This window comes from Anarrhichthys ocellatus, unplaced genomic scaffold (assembly GCF_004355925.1).
Source record: "Anarrhichthys ocellatus isolate YVR2014 unplaced genomic scaffold, GSC_Weel_1.0 scaffold99, whole genome shotgun sequence".
In the NCBI taxonomy this organism is placed as follows: Eukaryota; Metazoa; Chordata; class Actinopteri; order Perciformes; family Anarhichadidae; genus Anarrhichthys; species Anarrhichthys ocellatus.
The window spans coordinates 1061614-1081738 of record NW_022280129.1 but is presented as its reverse complement, the minus strand read 5'-3'; the positions used below and the strand labels follow the sequence as shown (position 1 = coordinate 1081738).

Sequence of the window (20125 nt, the reverse complement as noted above, 5' to 3'; positions counted from 1 at the left end):
CCGATAGATAATTGAGGATTATTACATTTTGACGGAGCGCTTATATTTTAACCAGAGCAGCTTTTCCAGCCTTTATGGCACTTGTTCAGCGCCGACCAATTACATGTAAATCACATCATGTGATGCTATTCAGCCAATCAAATATGTTTATTCTGACAAGCTTCCTGACTCGAGTGAGTGATACACGGGGCTGAGACGAGGAAAGACAATGAAGATTAGGAGAATAATTACGTGAGTCAGAAGTTATTTGACATGATGTTCTCTAAAGAGAGAAAAGTGGTCAGAGAGACCAGAGTCTTTTACCAAGAATAGACAGACTCTTACAGGTTAATTCTTCCCACGGACAGTTTAACACCAGTATGGCTCATGTGTTCAGAGACTGCGGCGATTATTAAAAGCGGTATATTATTAAAAGCGGTATATATATATATATATGGCACGAAATAGCACAAGTTAGATATTATTGTAATGGTTCGGACTTTTGCACGAGGAGATTTTCTCAATCTGGACCTTTTGGAATTGGAATTAAACACCCCTGTTATTGAGTATATTCTTCATCAATTCCACCACAGGCTTTACTGGTAAAGTTGTTCACTACTTCTACCGAGTTGAGTTTCAGCACAGAGGAAGCCCACACATTCACTGTCTCATATGGGTAGAAGGTGCATCTGTGTTTGAGGAGGATGATGATCAGACTGTGTTGGATTTTGTGTCCAAATACATCACAGCTCAGCTGCCTGACCCACATTCACAACCTGAACTGTACAAGAAGGCCACAGAGTGCAAATACACATGTTTCAGAAGTCCCAGCTCTGGTTGCAGATTTTGATTTCCCAAACCACCTGCCAGAAACACAATCATAACGGGACCTGGTGAGGACGTTGATCCAATGCTTTAACCACTAAACATGTGGTTGACCTAAAACTGCCTCTCTCAGTTTGCAGCAGCTGCTAGCTCAATGTAATTTAACAGTGAGTATTGCAATGTTATTGCTTGTAATCAATAATAATGAATTGATATTAAAATATGTAACAATTATGAATCATTAAATTATGAATTATAAACCCCAAAACTGATATAAAAAGGAATGATGGTACTCAACTTACGCCATAACACACTTTAACATTAGATTACATTTAGGATGCCATCTAAACGGGGGGCGGGATTTGATATGAATCAAATAAGTTTCAATCTCAGTGTTGCTCCAGAGTTCTTGTCATGGTGTACAGAATCGTATAATCTTATATACACACAAATCAAATGATCAAGTTCTTTATAAATTAAATATTTATTGGTCTAACTACATAACTTAACTACTAAAAATGAATCAACGATTTACAAAATCAATGAAATAAATAAAGGACATGATGAAGAGTACAATGAATAATGAAGAACCCCGTATAACTGAAAAGGATTGCATGTGACCAGGTATAATCACTGACTTATATCATTGACAACATTTTTCTTTGACGTTCATCAATTGAATTTAGTCCAAAAGATTTATGCAGTGTTCAGTTTGAGAAGCAGTTCATACTAGTTCTAATTGAAGGGAGATACTACTCGAGGTCTAAAGCTCATTGATCTGCTCATTCATTTTTCCATCTGAGGTAACTTATTAAATTATTTCAGTATCTTACTTTCAATTTATTTGGCCTAGAAAAATCTAACTAATTCACATCTGAAAATGCATTGTTTTCACCTGACGGTACTGGTGGGCAGATGGGAGGTCAAGCTGTATGAATTGGTGGCTGTTCCTCTTTGGGCATCTCCTTGCATATTGAATCTTGTTGGATGATAGTAGTTTGTTTGGATCACATTCTTTCATCTCTTGCTCTTGGGCAGTTGGTTTGGCTTTCCTTTCTCTTCGGAGTTGGTCGTCTACTTCGTTGAGGTTCGGCTTGAACCGTTTTTCTTCGTCTCTCTCTCTCTCTCTCTCTCTCTCTCTCTGCGGGATGCCCACTTTGTAGCTGCAGGGCTCATTGTTTCCCAGTTCCCAAATGTCTTTCATTTTAGAGTATTTTTATTTTAAAGTCTCTTTCTCTTAATAGGAAAATAAATTGCAGCATGTTGGACTGCAGGGCACATGAGATAGCACAGGATGGCCATAGTCAACGGGGCAGGAACACAAGGCCAGAACATGGAGGGTTATGGAGATCAGCCTTCAATTTCAATGTCCAGAGTAGAACAGCTTTCTTCTGACTTCTTCTTGCTTTTATCTTCTTGAGCAAGGGGTGCTGTGGTTGGCACACACAGCAAACCACTCTCAACCTAACAACTACCTTGATTCTTTCATTTATCCTTCTTCGACTAAATTAATACTAGTTTGAAAAATGAACTATCTCAGCTGCAGAATGGTAACAAACAGTTTGAAATAAATCACTGAAAAAACCTGATCAATTCAAGTTAGAATGAATTAAACGATTATAAAACATAAATAGACCTCGTTATCATGACACAGACAGACCTATGGTAAATGAACTGTACTTGGAGAGCTTTTCTAGTCTTCCGACAACTCAAAGCTCTTTAACACTATGTCGTCATTTTCCCATTCACACCCACTTATACACTGATGACAGGGGCTACCATGCAAGGCGCCACCTGTCCATCAGGACTATCGAACATTCATACTACATTCTCACACACAACTATGTAGATACATATGTGAACCTATGTTTCTGCATTATAAATGAATGGATAAGATTCAACTTAACATTTCACCACAGAACAGTGTCCTGGGTGAGACAGAAGAAGGACAGGGAGAACACAGGCTGGTGGTCTTTGCTTTGGTTGAGAGGTGTAAGCAGAACAAACAACATCCAGTTTATATGGCCTGAAACTAAGAGAATTGTCAACAGAGTTGGTAATTGTGGACGTAACTATTTATAAACTCTGATGTTTTCACTGTTGAAATTTGGTAAACTTAAATCTTGCACAGTTAATGGTTAAAGACACTATATTTAGTTTATTTAGTTAGATTAATTTTCCATGTCTTTCCTAGAGAAGCGGTATTTTGCACTCAACTTCTAATATGCTGCTTATCCACTATCCCAGTTTCTTGTCTCATAATATTGATTTTCTACTACTATTATGAAAGTGCACATAGTTTTCAGCGCTATGCATAAACATGCATAAATGTGTATGTATGGAACCAACATTTCAGTAAACACATTATTAATGCACAGAATCAAGTCATTATTACATCTGTTCTTTTCTAAAGTGATCATTCAACAAAAACGTTTTCCATATATCAAACTGCAAGGTTAAAAATAATACGACAACTATTACTAATTTGAACCATATTTCAAACCATTATTAAAATCTTACAGTCTCAATATTACAGAGATCTTACCACCGATGGTCACTAGATGGCAATGTGACCCCACATTTGGCACGGCCTTAAAATGGTGTTTACACAACTTGTCCATTTCTTCTGGTACAGTCCCAGTAGGTAAATAAAATGTATAGAAAACATCTGTTGAATAACTTTAGCTGGGTTATTGAATAATTGTAAGACTAATTCACTCAAAATCAGTCCTAATCAAGAAAACTGCACACGATATAGAGTCCCTTCACCTTAAAGAAAATTCAGTCTTTGTGCCATGTTAAGTGAAATCCTATAATGTTCTTATAGGTCCCACAGCTAAAAAGACCTCAGGAGGTCATTAGGTGTTTTCACGTCCTGTTGTTAGAGGTCAAGGAGGTCAAGGAAAGATGTTAAGCAGAATTCATTAGGACTTAGGAAAAGACAACTGCGGTGCTGAGACAATCTAACTGCACTTTCAATAAGCTACAAAATGATTATGCGACGGCGGGCAGATGTTATTGACGTGGATCTGCAGTGGTGAGATTACAGTGTAAAAAGCGCATCTGAGATACTTCAGCTGTGTGTTAACCCAGTGAAAAGTATTACTTTATCAACAAGGTGTGAATTGAAATTAAGGAAGGGTTATAAAAGTGAAACCAAATGGTTGTCAGAATGACAATGCTTACTCATGCTCACCCTCCTGTCCACTCATATTTATCAACATGGTTTGTATGAAAATAATATACTTGATAATACTTAATGCAAGATATGCATAATGAGTTAGGCCTACAAAGCTACTACTGTGCATATCATCAGGGCCCGAGCACCGACGTAGTCGGAGCGAAAGACCTATTGTTGATCTCATGTTTATTATTAGGGCCCAAGCATTTTGAATTTTATGACGTTTTCTAACCATTTTAAGGCTCCGTACTTTAAGATTTAACCCGATTGACTTCAAATTTGGTCAGAATGCTCTTGAGACCTTGGCAGTGAAAAGTTATCAAAAGTTATAGCACTATGTATCGGTGGTGTGTCAGCAAAAAACTCCAATTGCCATGAAACAGGAAGTTTAACTCGGCCGTACACTGTCTAATCTACTCCAAATTTGTCATATGTCATAAAATCCTGACCCTGAAGACATGTATATGACAATTTACAATCATATGCATAGGTTGTGTTCTGTTATATCCTGCTCCTCACAGATTAATCAGATCCCTCTAAAATGTTGTCAGAACAGCCTTAATACCTTGATAATGCTTCATTGTGAAGATTGTAAGAAGTTGTTGAAGGGCGGCGACGTGGCGGCTTGGCGAATTTCGATCCTTTATTCGCCATGAACGAATAAACTGATGTAACTCGACTCCACATCATCAGATCTTTTCCAGATTTCACATGTTTGATTAGACTCCAGGCCTGAAGACATCTGCAGGCCAATTTTGAATCATAGTCATAGCGCCACCTACTAGTAACAGGAAGTTAAAGTCTAAGTAGGTAAATCAGATCAACATCAAATTACTTCCACACAAATGTAAGAAGTTCATAATGCCAGTTCATGAAGCTTTTGATGTTTCGTCAAACGCCGTTGCCGTGGCGACGCAGTCTTCACCGTGAAAAACGAAGGTAATTTTGAGGGGCTAAAAATGCTCGAAACATAAGCAAACTTGGCACACAGATTACAAGCCCAAAATGTAGTTATATAATATGATTTTATTGGTTCAGAGTGGCAAATCGGCTCAATAGCGCTCCCTACAAAGTTTCGACGAAGCAGCCCTCGTAGTACGTTTCACATAAATCTATAAAATTTGGTAGGCACATGTATCACATTTGGACTTAAAAGAAAGTCTCTTGGGGCCATGCTCTAAACCCAACCGGAAGTCAGCCATTTTGAATTTTTTATGAATTTCTAGTGTTGTTTCTTTGTCATTTCCAGGCGCTGGACTTTAATGAACTCCTAGGGAATTAATCAGATCAACTTGAAATTTGGTCAGTACAATCTAAAGACCTTTGTGATGAAAAGTTACTCAAAGCTTGTTGTTTCGTAAAAAGACGTTGCCGTGGTAACGCATTCTTTGCCATGAAAAACGAAGGTGTTTTTGAGGGGCTAGAAATGCTCAAAACATAATCAAACTTGTCACACATTTAAAATCCTGAATGTAGTTATCTAATGTGAGTTTAATGCTTCAGAGTGGCAAGTCGGCTCGATAGCGCCCCCTATAATATTTCGACGATGCAGCCCTCACAGTACCTTTCACCAAGGTCAGAGGTCGGCAACCTTTACTATCCAAAGAGCCATTTTGCCCTATTTTTCACCAAATAAAATTTGTCTGGAGCTGCAAAAGCTATTTGATATCACAGCCTATAAAGTTTTATATATAGTTATATTATATATACAAAACCTATAGTTTGTTGTATTTATGAAAATATAGAACAAGAATAAAGACAATTCTTGACATTTTGTTGCTATTTTACCTGTTCGAACAATATCAAACTCTTATGAAGAGGAGAAAAACTTTGCTGCAGCTGAGAAATCGCTCTTTTTCGTTCATCTCCAGCGTGACACTGTTCAGCAAATGCTGTGTGCTTGTTCTGGAAGTGTCTTTCAACATTCGATTTTTTGCACATATCAAGCATACAGGTAAGCCAGCATCGTTGGCAGTGAAAATAAATTAATACGTCCACGCAGAATTAAACTCTATTTTCCTCAGTGACTTTTCTTTTCTTGATTTAGCCATTGATAGTTTACCGAGGGCGGGGGTCGACGTAATAGGATGTGACGCACATCTACGCTGGAGTTTTCAAAGCACCGAAAATGGAGGAGTTACAGGTATTACTGACCTTGGGGCGACCGTGGCTCACTGGGTCACGTCAAATTGTACCTGAGCAATACACTGAACCCCAGGCTCCCCAGGCACCTGTCATTGGCAGCCCACTGCTCCCTATATACAGGGATGGGTCAAATGCAGAGACAAATTTCCCCCTTAAAGGGATCAATATAGTATAATAAATTAAAAAAAAAAAAAAAAAATTACTAGCAGCTGTTGTTCAGTTAAAGTCTGCATTATTACGGAGGAAGCAGCTGTTATTGGAGCGATTAGCGATCAGCGTGTCCAGCGGTGTTAGCAGACCTATTAGTGGCTTTAAGCAACCAATCTACTTCCTGTTTACACCGGTAACCATCCGCATGCCCAGTGTACGTGAATAGTCACGTGATATTCGATTTCAGGTGTTTTAGTCTGGACCGAGATCATCTTGAAAACGATGCTGAAACGCCGTGTGGACGGAGATCGTTTTCATTTTAAAATGAAAACGTATAGTGTGGATGTAGACTCAGGGAGCCGCAACAGAGGGGCTGAAGAGCTGCATGCAGCTCCGGAGCCGCAGGTTGCCGACCCCTGACCTAGATGTATAAAATTTGGTAAGCAGATATATCGCATGTAGACTTAAAAAAAAGTCTTAGGGGTCCATGCTCTAAACCCAACCGGAAGTCAGCCATTTTGAATTTTGTATGAATTTCTCAAGTTTTTTTTGCAATTTGCAGGTGCTGTACTTTAACGAACTCCTCCTAGGGAATTAATCAGATTAGCTTATTGTTTAGTCCGAACAATCTCAATACCTTTGTGATTAAAGTTACTAAAAGCTTGATGTTTCATCGAACGACATATATGTGTTGTGGCAACGATTTTACATGGTTCGCCATCATCCATCAAGCTGTTGTAACTTTGTCAAAACTGTCCCAAACTTGACATGCTTGATGACTGTCATGGCATTAGGACTTCTGCATGCCAATATTAACTCAGTCATCGCGCCACCTACTGATAACCATGGCCGTAAGCAGGATTCTATAATTACAGCGGCCCAAACATTGAAATTATTGAAAGGGTTTGTGGGCACACCATGAGAAAAAGACTTCTCTGATCTAAATATGTGCAAACTAAGATGTTTGGAGAGCAGAAATTGGATAAAAAAGGTTTCCAAATCACGCTTGTCATGGAGTTTTCATTAATAGTAAATTGAATTGTTTTAGTTTGTTTTGGAGCCAGGCCGTAATGTAATTCATTAAACGTGAAGTTTGTTTAATGAAATCAAACTGCACCCAGCCTAATTTATATGATATATTATTCTACATTGAATCACCTTTTGGCTTGAACTTATTTCTTTACAAAAAGATATTTTTTTTCCACATCGAACAGCTTTGAGTCACTCAGCAGTGATTGTCAGAGCTACCTACACAAACAAACAACCTGCATTTACTTTGACAGTCTGTTATGTTACACAGCGCGTTCACAAACATTCAGTTTTTTGACGATTCTGCACAGTTTCCTTCAGCCAATCACATTGTTGCTGTCAAACTTTAAAAAGTGTTCTCTTCTCTGCTGCTGTCAGTTGTCATTTCAGCTCAAAGCAGATGCGATACGAAAATTGTCCTCACCCATTTAACATCTAGTTGTGGGTAACTAAGACAATGACAGATTCAGACTTCGATCCTTTTCAGGAAGAGGCAGGTCTTAACATCTATGTTTAGCCGGATCCGGCATTCAGCCCGCCGAGCGGCCGGCGCACTCCCTATACAGTCTCCCTCTTACCACAGTCTGTTGACTTTAGATAGCGTGCTCATAAATGTATAGTTGTTGTTAGTTTATATATTAGTTGACTAGATCATTATTATTGGAACATAATAAACTCTTTTATATTTTAAAGAGCAGCTGTCTGTGATTACTTTGTGCATGTATTGTGATAATAGCTGTATATGTGGTCTGTGCTCGAACTTAAACCTTCACTTTCACTCTGAATGTGTAATATAACTCAGACTGTTGACATTGTGAGTGAACACTAATTATGAGACTTAGTTTATAGTTTGGTTATTGGTCCCTGTTCACAGGGTGGTGCCCCGTTATCATTAATGATCGTTAATAATTTGACTGACATCAATAATTCTATTGATGTCAATAATGTAGTTTTCTTATATGTTGATAACTCAAACAAGCTCCTTTTCATTCCCAACACCAGCGACCCCTGGCCCTCTAATGCAGACAACGCCGTCATCTCCACAAAATCACCTCCACATGACAGTTCAAGCTCCGCGCTGCTTGAACTGAAAGTTTGTTTCCGCTCCTCGGCATTCCACCGACAGATGAGGAAACCATGGATGCGACACACGTCTGGAGTTCCGTAGCATCCCTGTCATTCAGTCAGTATGAAAGCGTCCTTTCCAGTCGTAAAATTGGATCGCATCCACAAGATTACAAATCAGTATGCACAGAAATAAACATAACTAAGCAGCAGTTAAACTTAGTTTATCCTTGACGTAGTGATGACGGCGCGAGGCCTGCGCGCGGCAGGTAATGATGTAATCACAGCCGGCGCGTGATGCGGGTATGATCGTGATGCTCGCGATCAAATGACTATCACAAATAGTTCACTGTTAACATGTTTGGGGATTATAGGAAATGAGCAATTCGTTTGAGATGCTTCAGAACAGCAGGGTTTTCATTTTGAGTAAAATGTTTGAATGGCTGAGAGGTTTGTATTTAACAGTATATTGTTTGCATCTTGCAATAAATATTGATATGTTCTTGAGCACTTTGTGTTTTGTCTATTTGCCTGTTCTGTTGAGAAGATAACTGAGACTTTTGTGGGTTTTGAGGCACTGCTGGCCTTTCAATGTCATTAATAAATGCTTTATAAGGCATAGATCCTCACTTTAGATGAGGTCACACAAAATACTTTACTAACGAGTAGTAACTACCTTAATAAATCATGAATTAATCATGAATTGCAGTATTAATATGCGTTTATAAAGCATATATTAACATAGTCCCTAACCATTATATATATTAATGCATGAATAACGTACATCTAAATAAGTTATTAATCATTTACTAACACTTTATAAATGATGTTATTAATCTCCTTAATAATTGGTTTGTAAAATATATAATACTTCATTTACAAATGGGGAATCCATCATTTATAAAGTATGAAAACGCAATAATGAAACACATAATAGACCAGCTTATTAATCAAGAATAAAACATTTATAACTTGTTATGAACTGCATACTAATGAGTGTTAATGTAGGAACAATGCTTTATATATGATGAATTCAGTGTTTACTCATACTTAACTAATGCTTCATAGTGTGTAGTTATTATAAAGTGTTATCCATTAAACTTTCTCTTGTCTGCTTCTTTCTACTTCCTCACTTGTTGTTCTTTACATATTCCCTCTTTTCCAGAAAAAAAACTCTGACACTAAACGTACAGTATGTCATTTCTGACGCTAGAGGTCTCTCAAACAAAACACCAGCTTTGATGACATCATTAAATAGTGTTGGATCATGGTAGTTCTTTACTTCCTTTTTAACAACCACCATTGCTGATGAGAATCTGACTTGCCTCAGGTATGTCATGTTCACGGACAAGGTAATGTATTCATTAGTAATATTGCAGCAAAGGTTGAGTCTGGCTCAGCTGTTGTGCTGGACAGCCCTGCATTGTCTTGCCTGAGCCCCATGTGATATCAGCCACGCTCTGTTGTTGGTCTGGCTCCAGGAGAGGGCTGTGTGTTTTAATGTGAGCTAAAGCCAGTCTGAGCATGACCTACTGATCCCTGTTCGATAATCATGAGCGACATAAACTTCAAAGGCGGATTATCTGGTCTGGGACCATAAACGTTCATGATGATATTAGATAGGAAAACCTACTATTGAGCTACAGTCCACACTGTTAAGATGTGTGATGAGATGATACTAGATTGATAGCTGGTGGGATTGGATGTAGCCTGGGGAAGCTGTCTAAAAGCTCCTTTACTGTCATGTTTCCCCTGTTTAGTGATTGGCTCGGAGAGTCCTGGAATTTCCGTCAGGATGTAAGATATCCATTCCAGAAGATAAGTCTTTCAATAAAAATAGTATTTGTAATGATATAATAACTCAGGTTTCCTGCCTATAGTCATGATATAATAGTGACAGTTCATTTAACACAGGGGGATGGATAAGAGTGGTGCACAGAATGTGTAAGAGGTTAATAAGTAACTGTGAAGGGCATAATGACTCTGTGTTTATCCAGTGACAATGCACTGAGATCATAGCAGTAAATATCCACCCCTCCTTCCCTCTCTGGTAATGTTTCTGGCACGGATCATCAAGTTTCCAGTAAGCTACGTGCTACACACACATTCTGGCCTGTGGCCAAATCTACCTGCCAGACAAGTATGTTGACCTAGTAGGAGGAGAGCAGAGCTGCTTTCGCCTTATGAATGATTGTGTGTGTGTGTGTGTGTGTGTGTGTGTGTGTGTGCTTGTACACGCATGTGTACCTATTTGTTTTGCGAATGCCGTGTTTAGTTAATTGATAGATTAAACAATGGCAGTGAGTTATGATTAAATCAGGTATGTTAGCAGTGAGTGGAAGATTACAGATGAGGTAAATGAGTGCCCACTGCTGTAGTTGTCAGTGCTGTTAGAGGGCTTTAGTTTGAGGGAGTGAATCAGTGTTTCTTGGCTTGCTTTCACTCTTGTAGGTCCATTGTTATGTTTTATTTCTGGTTTATATAGTGTTCACACTGAGTTATTACAAACAAACAAAGAGGTGTAAACATGGATTACATGCATTTACAGCTATGTCACGCATGGATTGGATAGTTTTGTCTTTCAGCCTGCATCTTCTGACAGCAAGTCATGCAGAACTTTATTAAGCTTCTTTTTTTTTTGATCATCTCTGGTGTCACACAGAGCAGACCAACTAACAGGCCTGTCATACTTAATAAGTTACAGTTTGAAACTGAATGAAAAATATGCATTTTATTGTAATAAGTTACTGTGTGGCTTTACTTTTTTGTTTTTTAAGGAGGAATTGCTAAAGTACAGCATGACTGTGTTTGAACTCCTCTTCACTGATGAAAGTTCATACTGACGAGGAGATGTCTCAACTTTGGTTACTATAGATTATCTTGCATAATGTTACTTAAAAAATGACATATCTATCTATACTGTGACATGGAAGCAGACTAAAATCCACTTTTCATGTGTACACAGTCTGGCTGTATAGTTCACAACAGAAATGCAGTGACACAATTCTAAATGAACCAAACAAAAGGGGCAAACAACCCAAACAGGTTGGGTGAGAAAGCACCGCTGAGGACTGCCTTGGAAATCTGGCAATAAGTGCTCGATACTGGAGTGAAACATAGACTCAATTATGACTCAATCAGCACTTCCCTGCTCCACACCAACACATTTCATCTGTTTTTAAATGAGCAGTTCCACTCACACAGCTGGGGGTCAAACACCTTGAAAAGGCACCAACAAACCAAGGTGGTTGATTACCAGACAGGTCATTTATTTCCTTTTTGGAGTAAAAATAATAAAGACACAATAAAGACATTCTCATTCTCTCAACTGATCTCTGAGTTTACAGTGAAATAGTTTAGCAGTTTTAATGTTTTCCATCAAGCACTGTCGCTGCCAGGACCATATGCTGCCCCTGGTCCTCCACATGTTACATAGAGAGGATGAATATCTTGTATGGATGGAAATGCCAAGTGGTCTTGTACTTGTCTAGCTCTTTTCTAGTCTTCACTCAAAGCGCTTTAACACTACTTTTAACATTCACCCATTCACATATTTAACATTCCCATTCACACACGTAGGCACAGCCTACGGTAGCAATGTGGGGTTAAGTGTCTTGCCCAAGGACACATCGACATGGACTAGGGGGATCCAACCGCCGATCGTCTAATTGACACTCAGCCACAGTCGCCCCCAAACAAGGTTCAAAAGAAATTAGCATACACTGGGTTGAAGCAAGCTTCTTCTCCAAAAGCTGTATTATCCGCCATGGCACAGTCAACTTCAGCGATTTGTTTTGCTGCCCTCGCAGTCTCACATTTTCATTGGAGTACTTACTCCATTGCTGGCGTTCACCAGTGATGGTTTGTGTAGCAATGTAGTCCAATGCTGATTAAATGGTAATGGATGGTAAATGGATTTACATTCCCATTCATACACTGATGACAGGGACTACCATGCAAGGTGCCACTATTTCACTATCTGACATTCACACACAGTAGGCACAGCTTACGGTAGCAATATGGGGTTAAGTGTCTTGCCCAAGGACACATCAACATGGACTAGCGGAGCCGGGGATCAAACGCCGATCTTCTGATTGAGGGACGACCCGCTCACCCAGTGTAAGGACCCTGGAACTAGAAGGTGAGAGTATGAGGTTAGCTTATCTTTATGACATTTTTATGACATTTTCCGTAGCCATAGAAATATAATTATTTTTATGTGTGCAAAAACATTATTTTCACTTTTTGCTGCAAGACATGAACATCACAATAGTTCCTGCATTGCTCCAAAACCATCAGATAAAAATGTGACAAGACAGAGTGGTGGCAGCCATTGGCACGAAAGGAAGTTCTTCTACAACAGACAAGCCATCAAGATGTTATCACGCCCTGTCATTTCCAACAGGCCAAACCTGTTGTGCACCAAGCTGAAACCAAAAACCAGTCTGCCAGTGTCGGTTGGAAGAAGCAGACAGAGGTGTGTAAACCACACAAATCAGTTTTCCTGCTAAATGTTGGAAATCTAACAATGGTGGATTGATCGTGTGTGTGTCTACATATCATAGCTATCAAAGACCATTATTAATTGTGCTGTCTCATAATGTAATTATACACAGACAGTGCACCTGCACAATCTATCGACACAGAATGTCTGCTTTTTCTCATGCTTGTTGACTTTCACACTAAAATGACACATTATATGGTTCATTTGAAAGCTTTATGCAAGTGTTGGATTGCATAACGCTGTCCAATTGTGCCAGTTAAAAGGTGCTATTGTGCAACACGGGCATTTTCTGAAACCATATCAGTAAACAGGTGTTACAGGTTTTTTTATGGCACCACATTGGTGAGTTTACGATATGGAGAAGAATGAAGCCCTGTTTTCATGATGGTTATTGTTACATGGCAGGGCTTTCTCTGTATTCTGTACCCCAGTGCATGCTATTATGATGGGCTCACACGCACACACACACACACACCATTTGCCATATATATATATATATATATATATATATTATGCAGAATAATATTCGATCGGTTCAATATTAATGTGCCATCTTAATTCAACGACATAATGAATGAATCTGCATTATAAACAGATAAACGATGTGTGGTTCTTCTGTTGTATTTCTGACAGATTAGCTGCTTCAGGCTGGTTTGCTAACCCAAGTGGTTGATTTGATTTCAAACAGAACTGAGGGGGGCTGTGAGGTATATGAGTGCCGGTGGTTTAATCGTCTGCTCCTGCTGTCCATGTCAGTGTCTTGAGCACAATACACAGAACCCCAAATTACTCTTGCCAGATAGCTCTGCCTTCATCATTGTGAGTATGTTAAAGATGGGCAGTATAATTACCGTTGAGTTATTTGTAATTGGCCTTTCACTAATAAGGAAAAAGTGTGTGTGGCACAGGGGATGGTCGGGCGGATACAAGTGGGTGTGTTGGAGGTAGTGTTGTGGCTAAGGTGAAGCTGGTGGGTGGAGGAAGATGAGTCGGAAATAAGCTGGGGATGGTTGCTGGCGGACCTGTGGAAAAAAGGGGTGCATTTAAGGTGGGATGGGTAACGTTAGTTACATTTGGGTTATGAGGAGAGGGGGTAGAGGGAGGGGGAAAAGCGGAAACAGGAAGAAACGAGGGGTTTTGGCTGTTGACTCTACCATGGATCCCCACTGTTGGAGCGGTCTGAGCAGCTGAGGTAGCCGGTATCATGTTGGAAAGGATGCTGGCATTGGTCATGGGATGGTAGCGGACAATGGGTAAAAGAGACTGCAGGGTGAGATGTCCCTGGGGCAGAGAGAGTTTGGAGGGGGTGCAATATGACCTGGCCCTCTGGAAGGGCTGGTGTGGGTGGCTGGGCTTCTCCGGCCGTGGTGTGCGTTGTGACGTCATCCCCGTAGCGGCTGACACGGCGCTGGGAATCCAGAAGTGCTCTGGAGGCTTGGTGAGCGAGAGTGGTTTTGTGCTGAGAATCCATGAGTAGTTTGTAGAGTTTTGTTTTTCTGCCGGACTGATGGAAGGGGATATTGTCCTGGGTGAGTGCGTTCTTCAGTCGGGAGACTGTCCACTCGGAAATGTGGGATGTTTGTAGGCTATCGGAGCGTCGGAGTGGTGGAGTCGGCCGTTGTTTGGGCGCTATATCTCGAGCAGGTGGAAGAGCGGCATCAGGGAGGGACGTTGTCTCTCGGACGCCGGAGTCAGGATCTCCCCCTGGGGCTATTGGAAGGCGAGGGACCGACGACTTCGGAATTGTCCGACGATAGATGTCGGGAGAATGGTTGATCGCAGCTAATGGGAGAAGGTGGGATCTCCGGGACTTCAGGCGTTAGCTGATCTTCTTCGAACATGTCATTGTCAGAAGGAGTGGGGGGGATCTCCAGGTCCAAGTTGCAAGGTAAGTGGTTGAGGTTTCGATTTTTTGCTTGGAAATCGCATGTCATGTGGGAACTGAGTTAAAGAGGAAGTAAACAGGTTCGTTGTGCTTAAATACTTTGTGCGGAGGACATGAGCTGTGTTCGGGACGTGGTCCTTGTTCCCAGACTAAGTTTATAAAACTCAATTTGACAGGGAGGAAAAATAATTTACATAACAAGATACTTTGTAGTTAGGTCATTTTGAAATTCCAAAATACTTGATTGATACATGATTCATGAAACAAAAATATATATTCATATATACATAATACATCTTGAAATGAAGAGCCAAACACTAAGATACACTCACACACTTTGATTTTGTAAGCCCAGTATTTCCATAAACAAGTTAATTTGCGAAGTTGATAAAACCAGATCTTGGTAGAATAGTTATAGAATAGTGGTTATAATTGGACAAGAACTGGGTACCATAGGACCAAATCTTGATAGAATAAGATAGGATCGGTTAGAATAGGACCAGAAGTGGGTAGACTCCTACCAAATATGGATGGAATAGGACCTGATCAGGGTGGAACAATGGTTTGACCAATGATGTGATAATAATGAATTCTCTTCAATGATGCACTGTATGCGTTTTGTTTTTCCGCTCCCACTACGTCGGTGCTTGGACCCTAATTACACATAAAAATAGATCAGAAAAACAGTATGGAACTGATTTTATGAATGATTAATACAAACTTTTTTTTACAGATCATATAACATTTGTGATATAGTTACTCAGAAACTACTTTTTACTCTTTACATTGTGTGTACAAAATGTAAAATAAGTGAAAACAACATGCACCAGCATTAGTGCACATTGTTGCTGTATTAATGTGAAGTAGTATTCATTATTTAACTGTTGTTCTCTCTCTTCAGTTTTTGTCCATAACATAGAATTTACCAGAAGAATACTTTTACAGATGTGTCTCTACATTCAGCTCCACAACTGTTTTTAAGTTAACATGGAAAACTGATGGTGAAAGTTTCACCCTTTTAGAATAACAACAGCAATATATGAAAGTAAGACTATAACATTTCCAGCATCACAATACAGTCATTAATGCCCTTATACCCAAACAAATGATATAGTGACAGATTAGGATGAAGTCGTCCTGCATCACTAATGAAACTCAAATACAAACACCAGTTAATTCTGTACAATAGTCAAAAGTTAGCTTTTTTAGCCTCTATGTGCTTACAGACATTCACAAGCATCCAAAACGATGTCCATTTGAGTTACTGCATACATACTTTCTGCAGTGACAAACAACAATACAACATTAATATTGGTTCATAAAACCTACTAGAGCCAAAAACACTGGCTTACATTTTCTGCAACACCTTCCTTCTAAGAGGAAGTTAGTGTCTTAAACATCATGGGAAGAAAGGTTTTTCTTTTTTTTTTCTCAGACAAGCCACACAAATGATTCTAGTTCCTTAACTACAGCTCTGATTGGCTTTTTGGTTTGCACCTATTTGTTGACGGATGCCTCATATGCCCATGCCAATCTCTTCAATCTTCCAGCCGCTGGAGTTCTTTCCAAATTTGTAAACGAGCCTACGGCCATCGACTCGCTCCAAGATCTCCCTCTTATAGTAATACCTGAGGGAGGAGGGGATTCAGTTAGTGCAGGTTTAAGACACAAAGTATGCAGTTCCCTTCATCATCTGATGAACTTCACTAATGCAAAGCACTCGTTAGTAAATTAAAATGTCAAAAGTGGTTCCTAGTCTCTTTCACAATATTCTTCCATTAGTGGCCAGACCAGGATTAAAGGGGTAAAGGTCAATCGACCAATCAAAGAAAGTATTACTGAGACTTTCATAATGTCTCCTGTGGCTTCGGAGGAGCTTTGCCAACTGAAGTTAGAACAACAAGCTTGTATTACAAACTAGGGTGTGGTAAATCACTTGAAATTCTGCCTAACAAGATAAAACTACACCGTCTTGGCTGGTTGTCTATGTTAAAACATCTTATGCAAACAGAAAAAAACACATCTTGACACAATTCTAGACTCTTGAACTTCTGAACCATATACAGTAAAAACTTAATAATTTGAGATCCAGGCAGATCCAATGAAAAGCTGATGAAATAGCTGGAATTTCTACATCAAACTCTTTTAGCTGCTACATGAACTCACCTCATGGCACGGCTGAGTTTCTCGTACGTCATGCTGCTGTTCTTCTTCTTCTGGCCCCACATCTGAGCCACAGCCTCAGACTTGAGGAACTTAAAGACACCCTCACGCTGGTCCTCCCACTTCATCAGGCCCTGGTTCCTCTCAGGGTGGATCAGAATGTCCCTTATGAATTCCCATAAGTGAGTTCCTCGGGGTGCTGCAGACAAACGGTGGGGCACAATTAGCTAAATGTGTGTTTGTATGTGCATGGATCTATATGAATAAGCAGGCAAATCAAATAGATATGAATGTTGCCTGGTTATGATGCAAAGTAGAATCTGTAAAACAGTTCAGCAGTGTTTATGTACAGAGGCCTACAGAGTGTTTTACATGATGAATGACATTACTGATTCTCCAAACATGGCCTTACCGTGTTTTTTTTTTTTTTGATTGTCATAAATGCTGCTGGTATGCTCTCTGCTGACCTTGGGAGGTCGCCCACGTGGTCGCTTTAGTCGAGACTCTCCTTTTTCTATTTTGATGTGTACCTCTGTCAAGACAACAGTTCATTGTAAGACATTTACTTAATCTCACTGACATGGCTGAGACTGTGGAGAGAACCTTACAAACAGTGATGCTTGCTACTCACTTGAAATAGGAGGGTAGGAGAACTCCGGGTCTGATTCGCCACTGCCAGACTCCAGTGAGTCAAAGCTTGAGGAGTCAAACATGCCACCTGAGCCACCAACATGAGAGACATGTTTCAGATATACAGCATTATTAAGAAACTGAAGAGTTGAGCAATATGATGAGAATGAAATACTGACTGTTGGAGGAGGAGCTGTACTCGCTGTCAGACAGGTACTCAGAGTCTCCCAGAGGTGTCTTGGGTGCCATGGCAAGACTAGTGAAGTTACAATCATCCCTGTACTCAAACTCTCTCTTGTTGACAGCTCCTTCTGCTGTTGGTAGCAAGTTGCAACATTAGCCCACACAATCCACACAACATTGATTTATGCTAATATGTAACATTACTATACAATATGTACCTTCGCCAAATTTAATGGTGCTGAGCAAAGGGAAGTTTAAGTTGTCCAGGAAGTTGTCCAGGAGCTGGCAGGTTTCACTCAGCTCTGGTCCTGACAGCTCTAACATGATGAGATGAAACATGATGGTGTTAGCTGTAACATATAACAGCAAAAGAAAATTCCAGCAAAGCATATGCATGGAACTACATTGCCTGTCTTTTGTCTGAACAGAGGTCAACCATTGACTTACTAAAATATTTGTATTGTAATTGCTGTCCAGCAGTCAAATAACAGATTGAACCACATATATGCATATGTGGTTCAATTTCAGCCAGAAATTCTACAAATCATTCCCCATTACAAATGCAGTTTTACCAAATTTGGTCTTGTGTTCCTCCAGACTCTGGTGGAGGTGTAGGCCAAGCTGGGTGCCAAAGACCACGATGATTTCTTCCAGGTTCATTTGGCAGAGAGCAGGGCCATCCATGGCGCAGTAGGCCAAACTCAGGGTGCTTGCATCAAACTTGGTGCTCTCTACGTGGTCGCTAATCCACTCCAGAACGTTGTCTGCTGTCCAGCAGTAAGGGTTAATATGCCTGTACCACTGAGCTGCAAAGAGAGAGACATGAAATACTTAATAATGGAATGATCTCTCTTTGCACTAGTTGCACTGACCATCATTGAGTATTTCTATCTATATATGGCAGTGAGACAATGAAGTTCAAAATGTTAAAAATTGCTTGTTAAATGTACTGCAACATGTCTCCCCTGCTCAGCTACCAGTGATGTGGACTGATACCAGTCTGCATCATCACCGTCTCTGGATTTGTGTCTCTAAGGTCAGACAAACAAAGTCTTCACTGTTTCAACTATGAGGTGGCAGCATTCTCCTGTTTGACGGTTATGCTGAGTTAAACATTGGCCTGGTAAATGATTGAGCCAACAGTGTCTAAATGAGGTCAAAGCAAAGTTCAGTGAGCGAAAAGTCCCACCGGCTGAAGTTTGAAAATAAAGGATCATGTTTACGTAGAGATTAGTCTTTAGGTGAAACTCAGACTGAACGATAATGGCTAACAAAGGCTTCACAGCCAAGAAAGACACTACACAATTTAAAATCTTTGGTCTCGCACAGATCACACAATTGAATCTTACAGCAATGACAAGACAGAAATTAGGTTCACAGACACGGTTGGTGTCCCTCTTACCAGTGCTGAATGCTGAATTGCTGATCTGCAGGGTGTTGATGCTGGGTAGCACACTGGGCTGCTGCGGCCGGACATCAGGGATACCAGTCTGATACATGGTACGGTTGGCATGAGTCAAGATGCTGCTGAGGCACGGTGATGACATGGAGACACTAAGAAACATAGAAGTTAAGTTTACACGCCAAGATCTGCTTTCAATTCAAAGAGAATGTATATATAATGAACACATTTGTTTGTTGTCGTCTAGTTTTGTAACGATCAAATTCTGTGACATTAGGACCACTGTAACATTTCCAATAAATAGTTAACTAATGTCTTTTACCTGATGACAGCACGAGCCACAGTATGATGCAGAGGAACTTTGCTCTTAAGACAATCCGCAGTTCTTGTATTTGATAATTTCCACTGTTCAAGTATCAGTGCTCTCCTCTGCATGTTCTCTTTGTAACCTTTGTCTCTGAGGCAGATATGCACCTGTTGCTGAATAAACCACCTGTGGAGCTTTATACTCCTGTAAAGGAGTGGGGGATGGATGCAGGTGAGTTCAGGGGAATTCCACCTGCAGCTAGCCACACCTCCAACCCTCCTCCTCCTCCCTGTTCCTGAGAACTTGATCAACAAAACAAACCTGCTCTGCTATTCTCTCAAAGTGTTTCTCTCTCTTTCTCATCATCAGTTGGGGTTCTATTATATTAATAGACTGGGTTAGCTTTTGCTTTGCGTTATTACATACGTTTGAAATGCGTTACAGGATTTTAAAAACGAGTTTTAAAATGACTTGTGTTGAAGGTCACAACTTATATATTTATATACAGCACCTGCTCATCTTTAGGATTATGGAATGTTTCTACACTACATGCTCAGATGAACCCTGAGGGGAGACTAAATAGAAAAACACAGACACAAAACTCAGGGCAACGGTGAACAAGCGGAATGTTGATGATAATTGTATCCTTACAGTGAGAAAGACAGTATACACCCTTT

At 40.0% G+C, this 20125-nt stretch overlaps 1 protein-coding gene across 2 annotated transcripts; it reads right to left on the bottom strand.

Annotated features, from left to right (window-relative positions):
* Nucleotides 1-15445: 15445 nt before the first annotated feature.
* On the bottom strand, nt 15446-19616 carry elf3 (E74-like factor 3 (ets domain transcription factor, epithelial-specific)). Of its 2 annotated transcripts, none has more exons than XM_031875897.1 (9): nt 19464-19616; nt 19142-19293; nt 18312-18545; nt 17958-18089; nt 17736-17870; nt 17558-17644; nt 17339-17458; nt 16930-17125; nt 15446-16391 (listed from the first exon to the last, which is right to left on the bottom strand). In XM_031875897.1, exons 1-9 carry the CDS (start codon nt 19574-19576, stop codon nt 16280-16282), a joined length of 1281 nt encoding a protein of 426 aa, XP_031731757.1. In that variant the 5' UTR covers nt 19577-19616; the 3' UTR covers nt 15446-16279. The 2 variants fall into 2 exon arrangements, with proteins under 2 accessions (XP_031731757.1, XP_031731758.1); XM_031875898.1 differs by having other exon boundaries at nt 17958-18056.
* Between the last annotated feature and the right edge of the window lie 509 nt (nt 19617-20125).